The 22305-nt window shown below is 43.2% G+C and overlaps 1 protein-coding gene, 1 long non-coding RNA gene and 2 other non-coding genes across 4 annotated transcripts; all 4 read left to right on the top strand.

Moving 5' to 3' along the window:
• The first annotated feature begins 1137 nt into the window (after positions 1-1137).
• mmp16b (matrix metallopeptidase 16b (membrane-inserted)) lies at positions 1138-17535 on the top strand. Its single transcript, XM_028976204.1, has 10 exons — positions 1138-1263; positions 8650-8798; positions 9344-9466; positions 10394-10698; positions 13203-13364; positions 13447-13664; positions 14289-14427; positions 14567-14717; positions 15022-15137; positions 15325-17535. Exons 1-10 carry the CDS (start codon positions 1138-1140, stop codon positions 15684-15686), a joined length of 1851 nt encoding a protein of 616 aa, XP_028832037.1. The 3' UTR covers positions 15687-17535.
• A 1560-nt stretch (positions 17536-19095) lies between these two features.
• Positions 19096-20578, top strand: LOC114789105 (uncharacterized). Its single transcript, XR_003749617.1, has 6 exons — positions 19096-19226; positions 19410-19491; positions 19609-19656; positions 19853-19904; positions 20088-20141; positions 20344-20578. It is a non-coding gene; the product is annotated as an uncharacterized LOC114789105 (long non-coding RNA).
• LOC114789423 (small nucleolar RNA SNORD79) lies at positions 19700-19778 on the top strand. Its single transcript, XR_003749674.1, has one exon. It is a non-coding gene; the product is annotated as a small nucleolar RNA SNORD79 (small nucleolar RNA).
• LOC114789427 (small nucleolar RNA SNORD47) lies at positions 19947-20020 on the top strand. The gene has a single exon (XR_003749678.1). It is a non-coding gene; the product is annotated as a small nucleolar RNA SNORD47 (small nucleolar RNA).
• Positions 20579-22305: the final 1727 nt, after the last annotated feature.

The raw sequence follows: 22305 nt of genomic DNA, 5'->3' as shown, positions 1-22305 counted from the left end.
ATAAAGTAAATGCACCCAAAAAGCAAAAAGAAAGAAATCCATTTTGCATCTGAAGGCCACGATCCTAAAGTGAGAGTTGCACAACCCATCTTCTACCTCTAAAGTTCCCTCTGGGCTCAATATATATAATATCATGTGTGTACACACACACACACACACACACATATTCATTAGCTTGATATACTATATACGATATGTTTTTAGTATTTTTTATAATGCATTGGAAATATGCCCCCCTAGAACGAGTATGTCTGGTGTACTGTTCTATACTGTCCGTACTTGAACCCTTGCATCTTCCTGCACCGCCACTTTTCTTGAAATCTCGTTGTCCAGGCAACTGTACAGTGGCAATAAAAGGTCTAGGGTCTCGAGCCCCAGTTTTGTGGTGGGGGGGTCAGAAGAAGATCTTAACTCCTCCACGGGCCTTTTATTTAGCTCGGTACACAACAGGATCATCATCAGCAGCAGCAGCAGCAGATATCGTGTGGCGACGCGGACCTGTAAGGCGGATATACGTGTAAATGTCGCGATAAAAATAAATCACGACAACGTCTCCATCGTGTGGTCATGTGACGTGGTGCCGCTCTTTTGGGGATTTCTGCTTGTTTTTTTATTACGAGGACCATTTGGGGCAGAAGGCAGGCAGCAGCCGCTTATGTTCCTTTTTTTTACTGCGTGTAAATGTATATAAATGTACGTTTAATTGCGTGGTTGCATATATTGTAACATCGGTGGATGTTTGTGGGTGTTTTTGGTCTCTGACGGATTACAGAGCGGGGATTGGGAATCCTCTCGGACGGGGACAGGACGCCGCGCAGGCGCCGAGCGGCGGGTCGCGTCGCGTCGCATCGCGGCTAGATGTTGCTGGGCACGGCGGGGAGAGCGGCTGGCCGGTCGGGGAGGTGACGGAGATCCTGGCACGGAGAGCCCGAGATGGAGTGCGGTTAGGCGGCCGGCATGGATGCTGCTCTTCGCCCACTCGAGGTCGTTTCGTCTTCCACGTCCGGAGGAACGCTCCCTCTCATCTGACGCAAGACAGTTCCACACCTTGCCCGCTTCCCGCGAAACAGCAAACAAGCAGAATATGCACATATATATTTAAATATATATACATACACACACATACCAAACTCAAATATGACAATTGCATCGTTTCATAAAAAGAAAAGACTGGAATACATCTACGCGGGGGTGCTGTGGCTGCATTCGTCGCTATGGATAGTAGGTGTCGCGTCCGGAGAGGAGCATCGCTTCAGCGTGGAGGTAAGGACGGGATGGGAAGGGACGGGAAGGGACGGAAAGGGACGGGAAGGGACGGGAAGGGACGGAAAGGGACGGGAAGGGATGGGACGGGATGGGAAGGGACGGGAAGGGACGGGAAGGTTGGCCCAGTTTTCTGGCAGCGGCTGCGCTCCTGACGGAGTAAAACGGGGATGGATGGAGGAAAAACGACGTCCGAGCGACGGCAGCGTCACCAGATCCGACAGAATAGAATAGGGACGGAAAGGAATACGAAGATGCATTTGTTTCCTACGATTCATAAATTTTCCTCCAAAGAACCGAACCTGAGCGTGTCTCCAGACCCCAGATGAAGGGGTTCACCCATCTTTTTGGCCCTAAATTGACTGGGCAGTATTCTATCTTGAGGAAGTTTTTTTTTTTTTGCTGAAACGGACACAAGTGGTCAGTGTTGAATGGGGTGGGATATCTGGCCCCCTCTTTTCCTCTGTTCCTCACTGTGGCGAGTTCAATTTCGGTTCAGCCTGGTGCCGTAAAGCTGCTTGTCAGAAAAACTCGAGGCTGAACTTGAGCCTGATGCCCCTAAAGAGCTAGACCACATTAAGAATTTAAGACGCTGTGGCATTATGTAACAAGATTAGATCCTTTGTGCCATATATTTTTTTTTTATACATATTTGACCTGGTGTGGTGGGTTCAGGGATAAAAAAAGAAATTTGCCCCAGTGATAAAAGCAGGATTGTGATGGCTTTTATGGATGATCTTCACGTTATTCCAAAACTGTTTTAGGCGTGGCGCCTTGGAAATGGTCGTGCCAGCTGTTTTGTTTAGGGGGGTCAGTGGGTTCTGGTTTATGAAGGGACTGGTGATGGGGGATGAATCTCCCCTGAGAGCCCTTGAACGCTCACTTTTAATTTACGCATGTGGCCTCATGCAGTGACCTGAACACAATCAACCCCCGACCCGAGCCCACCCTCCGTCCCCTGGAGCCTTTGCATCGTGCAGTGGACCCCCACCCGGGCCCTGCGCTGGGCTCTGATGCTGAAGGGCTACGGGTTCTGGCAGGCGCTGCACGTTCGCTGCTCAGGTCACTGCGTTTGCATTAGCTTGATGAATAGTGAGGGAGCGCGGCGACGCCCGAGGTGGAGAGGAGCATGCAGACCACGGTTGGTGCTGGACCCTCTTGGCCTCGAATAAAAGACCCCTAGACGTTTAATAGATGGCCATGTCTGACACTTGCCTCTCTTGGGTGGTGTCATTGGGGGGCACAATAAGGCAGCTAAATGGTCCCCAGCCCCGCCCAACGTCAGATGGCTGAGAGATGTGAGTCTTATGGAGTTCTCATTCAGGCATTGCAAGGGAAGAATAGCATGAATGGAAAAGGTTCACAGCACTCCACCTTCGACAGTGACAAACATTAGGCATCGGCAAAAGTGTCTGGAAGAGCGTCTCCGGCGTAGACAATCATCCCCCCAATAAGGTGAAGTGGAACTGAAAAGGAGAGGAAATCGGGGGGAAGGAAAGCAGGCATATCCTATTAGCAAATCCGCAGTCACACCCGCACAATATCGTTTACTTCTGGAGGTCGGGAACCTGAGTCGCAGCCCGGCTCGGGATGCCAAGCAAACACACAGCTGATTAAAGGCATAAAAAAGCGGATAAAGAGACTGTTGGTGTGTGTGTGTGTGTGTGTGTGTGTGTGTGTGTGTGTGTTGGGGTGACGGGGGATTAGATGAGTTCCCGTTGGCGCGTTGGCGCGCTGGCAGCCGGACGGTAAGGAGACAGCTGCAGGGTAGCATAGCGTAGCTGCGGTGTAGATTCGCTCGCTGGGATTGGCGGAGCCTGACAGTGACCCTATGGCCATTGCGCTGGCTGCATCACAGAAGGCGGGGCCTGTTGGCTGCCTGCTTCCTGCTCGTGGCTGGATGGTGGCTTCTGATGACTCTGTAAACAAGGCGTTTGCACATCTCTAAGTGAAGAAATAAACATTTGAAACAGAAGTGGTCCAAATATGTATCTGAGATGAGCTGCCAGTCTGGGCTTCATTGTAATTGAGGTCAAACTGAATGGATGAGACACTGCAGCTCTCAGAATTTCCTGACCAGAAAATGGATTGGCAGCGGCTTCCATAATTGCAGGTTATTGCCACAACTGAGAAGATATCAGCAAGAATAGACATGGCACACGTCTTCTAGCAGTGAACAATGGCCTTACACAAAACTGCAAATCCCAACAGAATAAACCTGCAGTGTAGGAGACAAGGAAGGTACAAGGAATTTGTTCTGGAGCGTTATAGCTCCAAATACACATACTCTATTTATTCATTGACAACAGACACGGCTTTGCTGTAATGGTGGTAGGTTTGAATTAGAACATATTACCTTAAACATGATTTGTGTACATCCTGCTTACACCTCTTTTTTTCCAGTTTAGTGCAGTTATGAGGCCAATAAATTTATCAGTGGAAAAATGTGGTGCAGGTTCCAGATTGGGAACCTATCTGGAGTTTACTCTTATGCACAACACAATGTGACACCATAGACCAGACCTGTCCTGCAAAAACACATCTGATCAAAACTTTCTGGAATATCTGTGAACAACAGGAGAGTTGGGGTGATTAGATTTGGACCTAATTGGAATAAGAGGTTGTATGCATGGCAATAATACTTTTACCTGATTGCCAAAATGCATGGATTTAGCACCAGTAAGATGCATGTTTGACTTGGCAGCAGGGAAAGTTCTGATTTGTTCTGCAGTGGAGATTGCATCTTTGATGTCCACTGACTTTAGGGCAGGAGAGGGCTTAAATCATTCGGAATGAAGAAATAGTGTTCACGAGGGACATTTCTCATCTCCACTGGCTCCTGGGTTAATAAATAACTTCCCAGAGTCCTGGGTTTTCCTCCCCCAAAAAACTACATGCAAGCCAGCGTGAATATGTTCATTTCTTGACATGATATAAGCAAACGTAAACTGTTTCGGCTGAAAATATGATTTGGTCACGAAAGATCTGAGCGCTCTTCACTGTTGCACACACGGAGCAACGAACAGACACATGGTGCTGCGTCACATGCTCATGTTGCTTTTTCACAAGCTGCTTGACGTGGCACATCACCGACTGCTTAGATTAATGTGGAGGCATGGCTGTTTAACACGGCCATTTATCACTCTGGAACGTCTCTATCTGCTCGCTAGCGGGGTGGTGATTTTTCAAAATGCTATTCCGTGTTTACATCTATACCTGAGCTTGTCCGGAGGGAGCCTTTTTGTTTGGCTCTGTCCCATGCCATGCTCACTGCACTCAGTCTTAAATATGTCTCCGTGCCTTTGTTTGTGTGCTTAATATTTATGTCTTCTGGTGTTTGAACATCCCTGTGATGGTGATGCATTTTCCAAATCCTCTAACCGCTAATATATTTCAAACTGCTTTTATAGCCACCAAGGCCGGCGTGAATTATTCAGCGGTGGCGAGGCTGGCAAAGACCAGTGTTCTCTGTCAGTTCTGCTTCATTTCCATGGAGACCCCTGGGCATCTGCCCACCACTCCTAGACCAGCCATCTGCGTCGTTGCCTACACGGCCTCTCCTGTTGAATTATTGACATCCATCTAGTCAGCTGGTGTGTTTGAGGATGCATGACTCTGTGAGTGAGCCTGTGTGTGAGAGAGCACTAGAAGTGTAAATATTAAGAGCTGTGAGCAGGCCTAGCTGAATGAATAAAGAGGTGTGTGAAGTCTGATTGACGGGGTTCCACAGAGGAAAATGATAGCAGAATCTTGCTGGAAGAGGCAACAGTGTCATTCCTGTTTTCCATATAGTCCAACTACAGTACATCTTCAACTAGGGGTGGTGGCCAAGGTGCCACTGAGCAAAGCACCGTCCCCACACACTGCTCCCCGGGCGCCTGTCTTGGCCGCCCACTGCTCACCAAGGGTGATGGATATGAACCAGAAGAATGGGGAAAATCGCAAGTAGTGGACAAGACCATTTGCAAGAAGTGCTTCAAAGTTGTTGCTATTAAAGCCAGCAGCACAAGTTTAGCAAACCATTTGAAAGAACAAATTATTTGTGGAGTTTCAAGAAGGAATTAAAGTTCATGATGAAACATAATTTGAAAATAATTGCCTCTGTCAAGCAATAATGTTGAAGTATGTTAATACTTAAGAATGGCTGTGTCTGTACTTCTCTCCGTGGCATGGTGGGGGCAGTGGTGGCCTAGCGTTTAAGGAAGCGGCCCCGTAATCAGAAGGTTGCTGGTTCGAATCCCGATCCGCCAAGGTGCCACTGAGGTGCCACTGAGCAAAGCGCCGTCCCCACACACTGCTCCCCGGGCACCTGTCATGGCTGCCCACTGCTCACTCAGGGTGATGGGTTAAATGCAGAGGACAAATTTCACTGTGTGCACCGTGTGCTGTGCTGCTGTGTATCACATGTGACAATCACTTCACTTTTTTATAAGAAGCATGGAGAGCTTTTTAATTTAAGATTTTTAAAATACATTTCTTCCAATTATTCATGTATTTATTAATTAGTTAGTTTGTTATCTATTGATCAATATATTTATTTAGTCAATTGTGTTTGTTTTTTCTCACCCTGTAGCATCAAAAATAGTATCAAATATCGAGTTCCATACTTACAATCAGTATCGAGTTTGAAATTTCTGAATCGTGATGAGCCTACTACCTAATAATTAGACCGTTATACCTGTGTGGATAATTTTATCAATACAGCCTTGATGTTTTCACTAGTTTATCAATAACACATAGTAGGGCAGAACTTGTTTAGGCAGCCACCAATTGTGCAAGTTGAGGTCTGTAATTTTCATTATAGGTACACTACAACTGTGAGAGACAGAATATAAAAAATCCAGGCAATCACATTGTATGATAAAGAATTTATTAGAATAATGGTGCCAAAAATAAGTATAACAAGCAAGAATTCTGGCCCTCACAGACCATTTACTTCTTCTTTAAGAAGCTTTTCTATCCTTCACTCATTACCTGTATTAATGGCACCTGTTTGAACTGGTTATCTCTATAAAAGATGCCTGTCCACACCTTCAAACAGTCAGACTCCAACCTCCACCATGGCCAAGACCAGAGGGCTGTCTAAGGACACCAGGGACGATTGTACACCTGCACAAGACTGGGATGAACCAATCTACAATAGGCAAGCAGCTTGGTGTGAAAACTGAATAAATCCACTGACAATCTCCCTCAACTTGGGGCTCCATGCAAGATCACACGAGGTGGGGTACAAAAGGAAACAACCCAGAACTACATGGGGGGAACTGATCAATGACCTGAAGACAGCAGTAACAAAGACTACTATTAGTAACACACTATGTTGTCTTCAATTAAAATCCTGCAGTGCTTGAAAGGTCCCCCTGCTTAATCCAGCACATGTCCAGACCTGTCTACAGTTTGCCAGAGACCATGTGGATGATCCAGAGGAAAATTGGGAGAAAATCATGTGGTCAGATGAGACCAAAATAGAACTCATGTTTGGAGGGGGAAGAATACTGAGTTGCATCCCAAAAACACCATCCCCACTGTGAAACATTTGCCAAAGCATTACCCACAGGAAACATTATGCTTTCATGCTACCTTTCTGCAAAGAGGACAGGACGACTGATCTATATTAAGGAAAGGATGAATTGGGCCATGTATTGTGAGATTTTGAACAAAAACCTTCCATTAGTGGAAGGAGGATTGAAGATGCTTCCAGTATGTCAATGAGCCCAAACACACTGCATGGGCAATAAAGGAGTTGCTACATAAAAAGCATTACAAGCCAGTCTCCAGACCTCAGTAAATAGAGAATCTGTACCCAGTGACTGCCCCAAAACATCACAAGTCTTGAGACGATCTGCATTATTCATCTACAGTCATTGTCAAACAAAGTTACATTAGAAAGTATTAAGGTAAAATGTTGCTATTGACCAAATACTTGTTTTCTGCATCATAATTCAAATAAATTCTGGATTTTTTTACAACCTGTCTCTCACAGTTGAAGTATACCTGTGATGAAATTTTCAGTCTTCTCTCATCTTTTTAAGTGGATTACTTGCGGTAATCATTCGATAATATAGAATTGTCATGATCCGGTCCGGCAGGGGTTACTCCAGGTCCGGAGTTCGGACCAGAGGTTCATGTTAGTCTCGTGTGATTATGTTTCCTGATTGTTATCACCTGTGTCTATATGTATAAAACTATCCTGTTCGTGCCTGTTCGCCGCCGGGTCATTGTGTGGTGATGTGTCCCCTGTCCTGTGTATTATGTATTAAAGCCCTGTCCTGTGATGTCGTGCGTATGCGTCCTCCTTCCTCGCCATGTCGAGCCATTGACAAGAATTGATCTGAATGTTGATCCCACAGATTGGCCCCATTGTCTCCAGCTAATAATATTGGATCAATGATTGTCATCAGAATTGAATCCCTTGCATACCTAATGGAGACCCAGAGAAATCAAGAAATGCAGAGGAACTGTAACTCAAAACAGTATTTCTCACATTTAATGTGGAGCCCCTCCAGCTCATGGGATCCTGCTTGAGTCCTCATAAGCCTAAGCATTAATACCACTGTGCACATAATTCTGAGTCAAACTCATTAGCCGTGTCCTGTTTTCGCAGCAGATCCTTGGGGGGTGTTTCTTTTTACTTCAATCATGAGCAATGCGGTGCACACATTATTCTGATACGTGTCCCGTTTGAGGGTTGTCAAAGGGACTAAGACTTGTGAGGGCAGGGTTGAGGCCATGTAACAATGGTGCATAATAGAAAAACAATTCCAGTGCACGCTAAAGAACAGTCATGACACGCTTCTTGAAAAGCCATTGGCAGATAGTTACTCACTGATCATTGCGTCAGAATTGATTCAGTGTGACCAAGTGGGCGAGAAAATACACACCCAAAGCAACATATCCACCACGGGTCTAGTACCCCTGCTGGCTGGCGGTAATACAATTTTTAGTTCAGCCCTTATCGAAACTCTTTCCTTATGCTTATGCATTTGTATCTATCAAATATTTACAAACAATAAATTATTATTAAAATGTTTACTCTTCAATATAATAAGAAGGCATGGGAATGAAGTGACAGCCTTGGTTTCAGGAGGCCAGATGCAGCATTGGCATTATGGAACAGGGCTACCAAATGATTATGTGTACCTGATATTGACTGTCACCTCTCAACATGCCAGAGGGATTTTTGTCTAGTGGAGCCACTGCGTCCATGTTTTTACTGCAGTTGATGATCGAGGTGAGGCAAAAGGAATTGGTTTCCAGTTAGGTGGTGTCGATGCTGTATGATGTTGTAAATCTGTGGAATATAGTATTTTCTAAACATAAAGTCCAACTAAGACTGATGTGTTGTGAATTTAACAAGCAGAAACAATACCTTTCCCTCTCTTGCAGCAATGGTTACAGAAGTACGGCTACCTCCACCACAGTCAGCCTGGGATGGCTGCTCTGCGCTCCGCAGACAGCATGCATTCAGCCATCGCTGCCATGCAGCAGTTTTACGGCCTTAATGTCACTGGAACACCGGACCGGAACACTATAGGGTGAGAATAAATGTGCACCAAGGCTTATGCTGTCATAGACAAACCCAAACTGTATGCGGCTTGATAATTATTCAGCTTGATTTACACGTCTGCCTGCAAAAATAACTGTTTTTTTTTAACACTGAAATCATTTTCACCCTGTGACGCTCGTTCACTTGTTTAGTAGATATGGAAATTATTTCATTATTTACGCCAAGTAGATTTGTCATCTCAAATGCTCTCAAATTGACACTTTCATTCTCATTTACTCAAATATTTAAGAAGTGTGACTTGAAGACTAGAAATATGGGTACACAAGAAACAATGGTGGTGTGAATGATGCAAATTTTCAACGATCACAAATTGATTTCTCCTGGAAACCAGCCAGAAGTTTACAACTTTCACCCGATAAAATGTTAAAAACTGCAGACAAAAGGACAGGATCTGCCACGGTTAACTAAAAGGTTTTTGTAAAACCGCTGGTTAGTCTCTGTTATATTCTCATAGCCTGGTACAAACAAGGCCCCTGTCCAACTTCCTCTTGTGGTGTCTGCTTGCTCTCTCAGGTGGATGAAAAAGCCCAGGTGTGGCGTCCCTGACCAGCTGAAAAGCGCGCCCACTGCACGCTCCCGTAAACGGCGCTATGCCCTCACCGGTCAGAAGTGGCAGCGTCCACACATCACGTACAGGTGATGATCAAACTGTGTTTCTATATGCGTTCATTCATTCATTCATTCATTCATTTGACCGTGTCGTAAAGCTGCCTGCTGCTTGTCGAAAATGTCGCTCACATTTTGGAGGCTCCTTACTGTACCCCTCTTATCTCCAGCCACTCAGGAGCACATTCCAAAGCCTGTAAGATTACATTTTAGAGGGCTGGAAGAAATATAAGGTGCTCTCACCCCAATTTAAAATAGGCCAACTACAGCAGGTGATAACGAAAATGATGTATTCAAATCCTACCTCCTGTGATTATTTTTTTAATTGCCGTGGCACCTATGCAAATGGAATGCAAATCAGCTGAGGAATAGCCAGGCTGCTGACTGCCCCTTTTTTCCTGAAAAATCAGAGAAGGGAGAAAAGAGATTTTCCTTTTTTTTCCCCTCTGCATCTGTTGGAGGGAGATAAAGACTTGAATGTGAAAGTTCAGCAAAGCTGCTGGGGCTGGAGCAGTCTGAAAGTAAACTCTCGAGCTTTCAGGACGGAACCTAGAGAAATAATGATGCTTTGCTATTTCCATATTTTTTCCATTTTGATTTGTTTGTGTGTGTTAACCTTTTAAGTGAACTTAGACCTTTGTTTTTGTGTAGGATTAGGGGATATGGCTCTAAAAGCCAGAAGGCATGATATATTGCCTTATCGTTTGTCCCTACTGCAGTGACCTCCGCTGCAACAGATTTTATTGATCACATTTGTTGTGCAGACATTGTGGTGGGCACATGACTTACAGCACATTAGAGCTGCATGTATTTTTCTTTGTTCAGATTTCACTGGATTGTTTTCCTCTCAAAGTAAGATTAATAAAGTGTAATGTTCCTTTTAGGTTATTCATATAAGCTTTATGCTTTTTGATTAAATGTGTTACGTGTGATGTTCTTTGCCATATGCTTTTTTAGTATCAAGAATGTGACACCTAAAGTGGGGGCACGTGAGACCCACGAGGCCATCCGGCGAGCATTCGATGTGTGGCAGGCTGTGACGCCCCTGCGCTTTGAGGCTGTGGCATACAGCGCTCTGGAGAGTGGAAAGCGTGACGTGGACATCACCATCATCTTCGCCTCTGGTTTCCACGGAGACAGTTCCCCGTTTGATGGAGAGGGGGGCTTTCTGGCACACGCCTACTTTCCAGGCCCTGGTATAGGTGGAGACACACACTTTGACTCAGATGAGCCATGGACCCTTGGGAATCCAAATCACGATGGTGAGTAGGAAAGGGATTCTGACTCCACCTACCATCCTAGCCATTGCATGATTGCACAAGTGCGTGTGAGCTGTACATGTGTGTAGGTGTGTGTCTGGTTGGTAAAACCAGACACCAAAATTAAATATTCTGTATTAACTCCATGTTAATACTCCAAGTATTTAGAATATCAAATGTAGATATGTATGACAGTTAATAAAAATATATATTCATGTTTATATTTTATTCATGTTGATGCCAGTTGCCAACTGTGTCATTTTACCCATGAGCTCATGTATCATGTATTAAGTCATACAACCTTTGTGTGATTGCTTATAAGGGTGCATTTTCTCTCGTGCTCTAGTGTGAATGTGGATGGCAGTTAATAATAATAAGTATTGATCAAGTTTATGCTAAAATGCAAGAAGTAAAATCATCACAGAAGGAAACTAAACAATATTGATGTTTTACATCTGCATTTAATATACATTTTACATGTATTCTAAACATTTTCTGAATACATTGCATTTTATCTAAAGGAATACACTACTGAATACATTTATGGCAGTATTTAGTATTGTTTAGTCACTTAGTCAACAATGCCCAACATGTGTGTGTGTGTTTTGTGAAAGGGCCTTATTACAGAATGGCTGGAGCCACTCTCTGGCGGTAATCAGATCCACCACTTTGTTGCATTCAGAGCCACTTAACCTTAATTACCTTGACTGCAGGACCTGAGTGCTTTTAAGACAGGCGCTCCAGCATGGCGTTAATGGGCACCAGCAAACACAAACATTAGCCAGCAGCACTTACCCAACCGCCTGTCAGCCTGATAGCGCTTAGTTTTGGCCTGGATGGCCGTACATGCCCTGAATAATAATTATGCTCTTTTATTTAACCCAAAGATTCGCACAACTGCCTTTACTGAGCAGGACTTTGGCCTCTGCCTTGGCAAAACCCCAGTTAAAACAGCTAAACATATAACAACTGAAGCCTCATGCCAGATCTTCCGCAGCACAGGGCTTTCATGTTGTTGCCACATTACTATATCTAACAATGGATGGATACAGTAATTCAGGTCACTTCAATCCAGTTTTATTTCTGTCATCCTCCATTCAAAAGACAATGATGCATTGGGAGCTCCAGCAGCTGAAGTGCCTTTAGCCATTTTGGCTGTGAAAGTTCAAGGTCTGGGAGTGGGATAATGGGATGTGTGGTTTGAGGACATTTTCGCTATGCATGTCTTATAGCATGAGACATAAGTATCAGAATGTAAGCGCTGGTCAAGGATGCACAGAGTGCCTCACAAAGCAAGTACTGCATGGCATTCAGTCACAGTAGAGCAGCGAATGAAAGGAACTTGGTGAGGGTCTGTACACTGTGTGTTCACTGTGTACTCACAGTGATGAGCAACACATTAAACATAATAAAATTATTATTATTATATAATCCAAAGAGATGTTAATTTGAATGCAAACCCATTTGAGATCTTTAAATTGCAACATCTTTTGTTCAAAACACAGCATGAGTGCTCAGCTGTTGGCTCAGAGGACCATTGATTGAAATGCCTCTTTGGCACTCTGCACATGTCACAGACAAGTTAGCCTGCAAAATATGACAGGACTGTGTGAAACCTATCAAAAGAAGCACTTATTCATTCTGACCTGCTAAGAGTCTTTTTTTAAATGATATATTTATTTTAAATGCTCCATTATAAATACTGTCCCTGTGTGTGCATTGTGTGTGTGCTTCACAGTGCCTCCACAGTCCTGGCATGTAGTGCAAGACAACATTGTGCTGTGGGCAAGGACATGATTACCTCGCATTTTCTGCTGCAAACACACACACACAATCTGGCAACAATCCACATCCCCAGGCTTTTTACAGTAGATTATATATCTGGGTTTGTGAGGTATCAAAATACCATGACTTCCAGATTTTATCTGAAACATGATACTGTTGTGCCAAAATACACTGCATAAGAAAGCAAACTGAATTAATTTTAATATGTAAAATCACTGGATGAAGGTGCCTTTCATATGAATGGTATAAAATGTGAAAAGTGGTTTCATTATGAAGTGGGATTTCATCTGATTTGATTCAGTTTTATATGCTGGAATGATACAAAATGTTTTTTAGTTCACAGATTATATAAGTTATTTTAAAGGTACTTAAATTAATTTAAATTCATACACTGTAATACGATATAAATGTTTTATTTGCAGATTTTTATGAAGGTAGATTTATGCATCTGAGTGCATCTGAGTGTTTGATATGCAGTGCATATGCATATGCAATACAGTGGTGACCAAGCGAACCCGTAATCAGAAGGTTGCCGGTTCCAATGCCAAGGTGCCATTCAAGTGCCACTGAGCAAAGCACTCTCCCCACACACTGCTCCCCAGACGCCTTTAATGGCTACCCACTGCTCACCAAGGGTTAAAAGCAGATGATATATTTCATTGTGTGTGTCGTGCTGTGTATGACAATCACTTCACTTTCACCTTTTTGTCATATTTGCTTAGGAAATGACCTGTTCTTGGTGGCTGTCCATGAGCTGGGTCATGCTCTTGGACTAGAGCACTCCAACGACCCAACAGCCATCATGGCCCCTTTCTACCAGTACATGGATACAGAAAGCTTCAAACTCCCCCATGATGATCTACAAGGCATTCAGAAAATATATGGTAGGCTCATGGTATGGTTCAAATTTCTGCAAATGGAAATGTTTTTTGAAAAAGTTATGAAGGACATCTTTTTACTTTGTAGGTCCTCCAGACAAGAACCCCCAGCCAACAAGGCTGTTAACAACAGTTCCACCACCTCGCCTACAACCCCCACCTGACCCAAGGAAAAATGACCGGCAGAGCCGACCCCATCGCCCTCCACAGAAGAGCAAGCCCTCCCACCCAAACTCCAAACCCAACATCTGCGATGGTGGCTTCAACACCCTGGCCATCTTGCGAAAGGAGCTGTTTGTCTTTAAGGTGAATTGAAACTTAAGATGAAAATGTGACTTAGAAATTATTCTGAATGAGTGCTGTATGTGCAATATTGCTCTCAGTTTTTATACTCTACCTATTTTTATATCAACTATCAAGGGCCATGGTCAGAGTTGGAATGATTTGGAGTTTTATTTCAGATTTATTACAACCCTTTACCTGGACTTAGATGTAGCATATGGGAAATGGGAAATGGTCCCGGGGCAGTGGTGGCCTAATGGGGCGTAATCAGAAGGTTGCCGGTTCGAATCCCGATCTGCCAAGGTGCCACTGAGGTGCCACTGAGCGCACTGCTCCCGGGCGCTTGTCATGGCTGCCCACTGCTCACTCAGGGTGATGGGTTAAATGCAGAGGACAAATTTCACTGTGTGCACCGTGTGCTGTGCTACTGGGTATCATATGTGACAATCACTTCACTTTAAATGTACTCTGCAGACATGCATGCTACGTCTGCTGTCAATAGCTTATCAAATTCATTTAGACTCATTAATTTATATACTATAAGAGTCTGGACAAACCTTTATGAAGACCAAAAAGTGAGTGTTTAGGGGAGAAATATAATTGTAAGTTTTCAGCTCTTTTGTTTGTCATGACTTTTTTCTAATCCAGGACCAGTGGTTCTGGAGAGTACGTGATAACTCGGTGGTGCCTGGATATCCAATGCAGATAAACTACTTCTGGAGAGGTCTGCCTCCCAAAATTGATGCCGTCTATGAGAACAGTGAGGGCAAATTTGTGTTTTTCAAAGGTGAGATGGATGATGTGATTTTTTATCTGTACTAAGCCTACGTAATTTTGCTCATGTTTGCTGTTCTAAATGCGTGTACACTGTTGTACGTTGCTGTTGCTGATCATAATTTGCATTATTTATTTGGTGTGTTTGTCAGGGAACCGCTTTTGGGTGTTCAAGGACACCACCCTCCAGCCCACGTACCCCAAGGATATCTCACTGTTTGGCAATGGAATGCCTACGCAGAGCATCGAAACTGCTGTTTGGTGGGAGGACGTTTCCAAGACCTACTTCTTCAAAGGGGACCGGTTAGTCTGGCACACTCTGGGGAGTACGGCACCTCAGCAGGGTTGCTTTCTTTGAGTGGCTGCCATGGTCATTCCACAAAACTCTGTTTGTGTGCCAAGAAACAAATGCAAAACGACATAAAATCTTTGAGAACGCAAATGTCCTTGGTTATGCATCACAATGTTCTTGGCAGCCAGCAGTCAAATTACCATCTTTTCCACCCACTCTGTTCTTGATATGTGAATTTTCAAATAGATGTGAGTTACTGTAGAGTAGAACTAGTAGCAAAGGATTCATTTCACATGCATTACTCCTTTGTTTCAGGTACTGGAGGTATAGTGAAGACATGAGGGCCATGGACCCTGGTTACCCCAAACCCATCACTATATGGAAAGGTATCCCTGATTCTCCACAGGGGGCATTTGTGGACAAAGCTAATGGTAAGGCAACAACTCCTGGTCCATCAGCTGACCTGAATTGTCTTATAGTGTTATTCAGCAAAAGGAAAATATATAGCCCTACATCTCTCTATTTTTTTAAATGTTGTATCTTTTTCTTATTACTGTTATTTGTTCTTGGTATTTTATAAAAAACTTTTGTGACAGTCACTGCCTTGGTTTTCTGCAGGTTATACATACTTCTATAAGGATAAGGAATACTGGAAATTCAATAACTTGAGACTGAAAGTGGAGCCTGGCTACCCCAGGTCCATCCTGCGGGACTTCATGGGCTGTGATGGTCTCCCCGCTGACCCCGAATGGGACTGGAGCTCTCCGCAGGAGGAGGAGCGCCACTATGACAATGACAATGTGGACATTAAAGTCAAGCTAGAGAGAACAGGGGGCACAGAGAAGGCTGTGGCCTTCGCCATCCCATGTATCCTGGTGCTCTGCATGATGGTCTTGCTCTCCACAGTGTTCCGGTTCAAGAGGAAGGATACACAGCGGCATATACTGTACTGCAAGCGCTCCATGCAGGAGTGGGTGTGAAAAAGAGGCACTGGCATTGGGGGGGACTGTAGACAACCTGACAACCTATAAGCCCCACTAAGAGCTGCTGCAAGTTTTGTCATGCGATGAAGGTGGGAACTGGCTTCCAAGCTGAAAAACTGAAGGTGTCCTGCTTATCATGGAGCTGGCACTGGGCTCCCCACCTGAACTGTAGCCTCTGGCTCTTACTGAGTTAATTCAGGCCCCATCTTTTGACTTTGCAAAGCCATCTGGGACCTTGTTCTTCCTTAGTGAATAAAGTGAAGCTAAAGACTGCTCTACATAGTTAAATATATACTGTACTAATTGTGGACTCTGCATAGTGTCCTTCTAAAGGAAAATTGACTGGTGATGCAGACTGAACCAAATATGACCTTACTTTCCAAAGAAGACTGCTTTACATTTATTCTCATCAAGTCTTCTCTTGTTGATATTGTCACCACAACTGTGGTGCCCTAGTCTCTCAGCTGACTGCATACATAAGAGCTGGATGGCTAAAATTATGTCAGAAAACAGAGGAAGAAAGGGGAAAAGAAAACCAGAGGCCCAGTCTCTACCTGCAATATATTTGAATGCCTTAAGGTCATTAATTTTTCTTCTTCTGTATTTCTGACTGTATGTATGTATGTATGTATGTATGTGTGTCTGTGGGTGATATATTCAGATGTGTTGAGGTATAAATTACCTCCATCCAGACATGATGCACTTCTGATCCATCCATCTGATTATCAGACGGATCACAGGGAATGCATTAGTGCCAGGCAGTACACTGAGCATAGCATGTATCTGCAGAGAGAGAGAAATAACTTTTATCAAGCAGCCCATCCTGACATCATGTGAGGTAGCACTGAAATTATGATTAGATGGTCATTTATGGCTGGCAGGTGTATGATGGTGCACTTATCAAATGGTATGACATATATAGACTCTCATAACGCTGTTATTTTGCATGGAGTAAATTAGTTTCATGCTTTGTAACAATGTTATGAACCTTCATAAGAAACACGGACTCTGTGTAGCGTATGGACAGTCAGAACAGGTAGCAATGCAAGAAATGTGCCAGTTATAGACAGAAATCCAGTGTCAAACTTGTATAAGGAATTATTTTGGAGGAGAAATAATAATAAGATAATACACTAAGATAAATATATAAACAGGACCGAGTGGTTCGCAGTGGGGGCTCAACATCTCAATTATCAGATACAGAAAACGAGTTATCTATTTAAAAAAATATAATGATTATGACAGTTGAAGATAGATATTAATGATTTGTGTCAATTATACAGAAAATATCATAACTTCAAAAAGTTATCCTCTTTTTGGTACCTCCATTTTTACTTTGGGTGTTATGTGAATGCCATCTCCAGATGCCTTGTTTATCTTTCTTTTTTTTTATCCATTGTGGGGTCACTTACAACATAAGAGGGCCATTTTCCAGTACTTAGAATCTTCCAGAAATAACACACTCTCCAAAGATTGTGTGACTTACACTCTTTTTTGTGACGTTTCCTGTGGTTTAATTTGAATGTGAGGAACCCCTCTGCATTTTGCCTTGCAACTCAGTGAATACTGTATCCCCAGTATGTATATGTTGTAAATAGCTCATGTAGTATAGATGTGAATATAGAAATGTGTGAGGCAATCTATAACCTGGCTATGAAGGTCAAAATGTTATTGGAGACAAGCTCTTTGGTTTAACTGTTAACAGACATAATCAACAAAACATGCTGATGCCCTTTATGGATGTTGTCATCATTTCTTGATTCTGTAATTTATTTCATTTCAGATAAGATAGAAGAAAGGATGTTTAATGAGCAAATACAGTTCAATAAATGTCAAAGTAAGTTCATATATCAAACAAGCTCAGTTCTTTTATGTGTATCAACCATTCATGCTATAGAAAAGAACCAGTGAGCATGCAGAGGGACCTTATTTTCATGCTCTGGGCTGCAGTTTGCCCAGAAGAACACATGCTGTCACAGTTGTTAAAAGCCATTTTTGAAGCCATTACAGATCTGAATAGCCTGGCTGTTAACACAGCAGTCAAACACACTGATGTGTGGATTCTCAGTGAAAGAACCATACAAGCACAGCAGTAAGTGCGACCAACACTGCGTTTCAGGGCAAAAAAAAAGAACATAGCATGTGCTATTCTGACTATTTCCTGCAATCTTCTGCTCTACAGGGGGGATCTTAGTGTTTTTCTTTTCTCCATTTTAATAATCAATAGCCCCTGTCTTTGCAGTGACAGGAACGGCATTTAGAAAACATGCATGTCTTCATTACTTTTTTAAGGACCCTGCTTTACTTGTAAAGTGATCAGTGGGTAACTGACTATTTATCCCTGGTATATGCAACTAAATAATTTACTAAGCCATAATAAAGGCAATTTCTGCAAGTGGGCTATTAGAACAGCCACTGCAGGCAGTAAAGGTAGCAGTAGTATGTTAATGGCGCAGTGCAGAAATAGCAATAAAAGTAAAGTTATCTTGGTTTTGCTTTGTTCTAGAACCATCAAAGAGGATAACGGCGACGGTATTTTCAGGAATTTTGGTGTCGGCTCTATGGAAACAGCTAAAACATTTGAACTGATCAAGCTAATTTAGAGGGTGGGTTAGATTAGTGCTGCAAGGATTGCTGAATCTGTAAACATATTGGGGCGATTGGGGCAATCATGCTGACTTTTTATTAAACAGAGCACACAGCAACAGGGGTAGTGGAAAAAAAGGGAAGAGATTGTCATTGTGATGCACAATGAAATGTGTCCTCTGCTTTTAACCCATCACTGTGGAGAGCAGGGTGTGGGGACGGTGCTTTACTCAGCGGCACCTTGGCAGCTCGGGATCTGAACCGGCAACCTTTTGATTACAGGGCCGCGTCCTTAACCGGTAGGCCACCAACACCCCAGTGATATTCACCACAGATCACAATCCACCCCTGCACTGCTCTGCTTGTCATTCAGAATTTTTTTCTGATCCACTGTCAATTTCAGAACTGCAAAACTGCATACATAGCCGTAACTGTCCCTGTAACTACTGATTGTAAGTCAGCTCTGGATAGGGGCGTCTGAAAAATGATGTAAATGTAATGTAATGTAAACTACTGCTCCTCGCTCATTAACGTGGCTCGGTGACGTCACAGAAAGGGTGGATCCGCCCACAGCAACTCGGAGGCCAAGACAAACAGCCACCGACCCCCACCCCGCCCCGAAAAATGTCATGGTGCTTCAGGACACACTTTCAGCTTTGTACAAAGTGTCAGCATCGGATCAGTATCGTCGATACCAACCTGAATTTTACTTGGTATCGGACCCAAAAGGAAATTAGTGGTATCGCCCATTCTAATATGAACCTAAAGGACCGGAGCATGCGCTGTAGAACGGGTCGCGCTGTGACGTCATGAACTCCCAGAATACACAGCGGAGCAGAATAAAAGTGGACCACGTGCCCTCGTCGTTCTCTTCAGTGGCACGTGAAATGGAGAACATGTGTGCAGAGCAGAAGGAGTTTCCTTTTGAACCGTCCGTCTGCAGTGTGTGCGGTAATAAATTGTTTTGTCAGATGTTTGCTTATGAATCAGTTTAGCTGCGTAAGACTCTGAAGTTAATAGTAAAGGGCGTCAGTCGCGGTTCTTGGTGCGTCATCCGTTGTTCCTCGCTGAGAGTCTTCTGTTATAGTTTTAATTTGATCGTTTCCGGTTTTAAATTGTGGCCCTTCTTTGCAGCCTTCTCAGCACAATGCTGCACCGTGACGTCTGCAATTCCTGTTGGATCTGACCAGAGGTGGATTTCATGAAAGACGAGCTGGTGAGTGCGTTCATTTAGTAAACTCGCGAGCCTTCGTTTCAACACGGTTCCCAACGTTGAACAATATTAATACGATCATCTGCAGATGACGTTTTTCTTCTCTTATTTCATATGTAGAACTGAAACTCAAATGAGCTGAGGATATATCAGACTCTATTGTTAAAGGTGAGTTCATCCCTCAACTCCAGTCTTGTGTAGAAAATGCACCTCCAGTAAATGATGTTTCATTTCAATGGGAATCTCTCTGACTAAATGTGAAGGAAATTCTGGTGTTATCTGATACTGTTATTTGTGAAATATACCAAGTGCAGTACCCAAGTACATAAGATTTGAATGATTTTGTGCTCTTTTTTTTTTTTAGAGACTAATGGATGGATAATCTTGTCCAGTGCGTGTCCATACTGCTGTTCAAGGTGGGTGAATAAACTGCTTCTCGCTTTTTTATTCCATGGAATGACCTGTGATTACTATATTTTGCCAGATGACATGCATGATTATAGCCTTACCGTTCCATTTTCTTTCTGAGGTCCCTGTTGCTCAAATTTAGCATATAATTTCCTTGTGTATCCTAATTCTCTTTCTCCGGTTCAATCTAGGACACTTCCTCTTGGGTCTGACCTACAAAGTCTTCTAGTCCTGTGAAGGGACTGGTGAGTGTTCTCATGAAGGAGCCTCTTACTTTGGAGGATTGGTGAAAATGATGAATTTATTCTTGAACTCTCTCCCTGAGTGGCTGATGACTGTTAGAATTCTGATCACACCAGTTATTTGTAATGAAGATAGTTTTAAGAATGTTGTACAATTTAAATTTTTTTTTTTTTTTTTTTTTTTTCCCTGTCATTGCCCTTTCAGGTTTAGTCTCAGCTGGATATCTCCAGGAACTTCGAAGAACAGTTTAAGATGGCGAAATGGCTTTGCTAACTATGAGTTTCATGTCTAACCTGCTGTGTAACTTGACCATGTATGTTTCTTTGGAGTACAATGTGTGTGTTTAATTTTTTGGTGGGGTTGTGCTAATAAATTTGCAGCTGTGGTTAATAGTCTTTACTGCAATATTGCAATAAAAATTTGTATGATTTCCAGCCTTTTTTTTTCTTCCCCTCCCTCTCATTGTGTCTACCCCTGAGTATTCATACTCTTTCTGGCAAGGCATGACTCATGTTCTTTTGTGTCGAGATTAAATTTAGCAATACACACTGCTGAAAATCATAAATTCTGGATGTCAAATAGATTACTCATGGATGTCTGGATTTGCAGTCACACTATAGGCTGATCCAACTTAGATGTAATGTCCTTAAAACAAGTCAAAATGGGGTGCAATATTGTGTGTGTGTGGCCCCCCATGTGCCTGTATGATCTCCCTATAACTCCTGGGCATGCTCCTGATGATGGATGGTCTCCTGTGGGATCTCCTCCCAGACCTGGACTAAAGAATCTGCCAACTCCTAGAGAGTCTGTGGTGCAATATGGTGCTGGTGGATGGAGCAAGTTGTATTTTAGTTTTGCTGTGTGTTGTATTGTTGTTTGTGATTGAAGTGATTGTCACATGTGATACACAGCACACGGTGCACGCAGTGAAATTTGTCCTCTGCATTTAACCCATCACCCTGAGTGACAGGCGCCCGGGGAGCAGTGTGTGGGGACAGTGCTTTTGCTCAGTGTCACCGTGGTGGATCGGGATTCGAACCGGCAGCCTTCTGATTACGGGGCAGCTTCCTTAACCGCTAGGCCACCACTGCCCCATCGGTCCTTGTACGGTGTCCTTGTGTGTCAGAAAGGCATCTATAATTAAAATGTATATATCACACAGTACATTGAGTGAAAGATTCACACTGAACATGTATTCTTCCCTTGCAAAGTGTTGCAATGAGTGTCATGCAGAGTAGCACCTGCTGTATGCTACTCTGTGGGCTGCTGGGGTGGCAATTTCACAGAGTTTCCTCTTCTTTTTTTTTCCGATGCACACCTAGAACACAACATACCTGGATATGCCACCACACCTCACACCCGACCATCTGAATGTTCACTGTTGTTGACTGCTCATTGAATCAATACCCTGCAATCTGTCACTGCTACACTGGTCATTGCATCTTAAGCAGAATCCATAGCCACTACCCAATGATCTCTTGTGTCTTATGTGTCCTTGAACATAAATATTTGTTTGGATTTTAGGTTGTTTACTTCTTTACTAGACTAATTCTTTATTTTATTTTCTCTTATTTATTTTTATGACTGTTACTTTAACTATGAGGTAAAAGATACATTTCACTGGCTCAGAAGAAAATGATTCAGGAGAGTAGTTCGCCGAGTGAACGCGAGAAATGAGCAACGACCGAATCAATTCAGAAATTGATTCAGTTCCCTACGTTCCTATAAAAGATTCACTCGTTTGAACGAATCGTTCGCGAACGACAGCGGATTTTACCATCCTGGGAAAATAACAGAAACCACTAGAGAGGAAGCACAGAGTCAAGACATTAATTTACTTAAAAGCATAATGGCATCGTCACAGACCACTCTGAAGTTAGCTTCTTATTCTTATTCACTTGAAATGACGAACTATTAGAAATATTACCACTTGTTACCTGTCTTTCTCGTTCATACGCTTTGGGTCACTGAAAGCTCACTTGTTTAGGGTAAAATAGGATGTGTAGAAATAGCACCAAGTGTCCCCCGTGACGATGCCATTATGCTATAAATTAAATTAAATTAATTGGGGCAGTGGTGGCCTAGTGGTTCAGAAGCCTGCCCACTGGTCACTAAGGGTGATGGTTAAAAGCAGAGTGTGTCGCCTCATAGAACACGTGCGACGTC

This window comes from Denticeps clupeoides, chromosome 4 (assembly GCF_900700375.1).
Source record: "Denticeps clupeoides chromosome 4, fDenClu1.1, whole genome shotgun sequence".
Lineage (NCBI taxonomy): Eukaryota > Metazoa > Chordata > Actinopteri > Clupeiformes > Denticipitidae > Denticeps > Denticeps clupeoides.
The sequence above is the reverse complement of the archived record's forward strand: the minus strand, read 5'-3'. Positions and strand labels throughout refer to the sequence as shown.

Coding starts and splice junctions, on each gene's coding strand:
- mmp16b (XM_028976204.1), top strand. CDS start 1,138: ATGACAATTGCATCGTTTCATAAAAAGAAAAGACTGGAATACATCTAC. Junction 13,665..14,288: donor AGGAGCTGTTTGTCTTTAAG/GTGAATTGAAAC, acceptor TTTCTAATCCAG/GACCAGTGGTTCTGGAGAGT. Junction 14,428..14,566: donor CAAATTTGTGTTTTTCAAAG/GTGAGATGGATG, acceptor TGTGTTTGTCAG/GGAACCGCTTTTGGGTGTTC.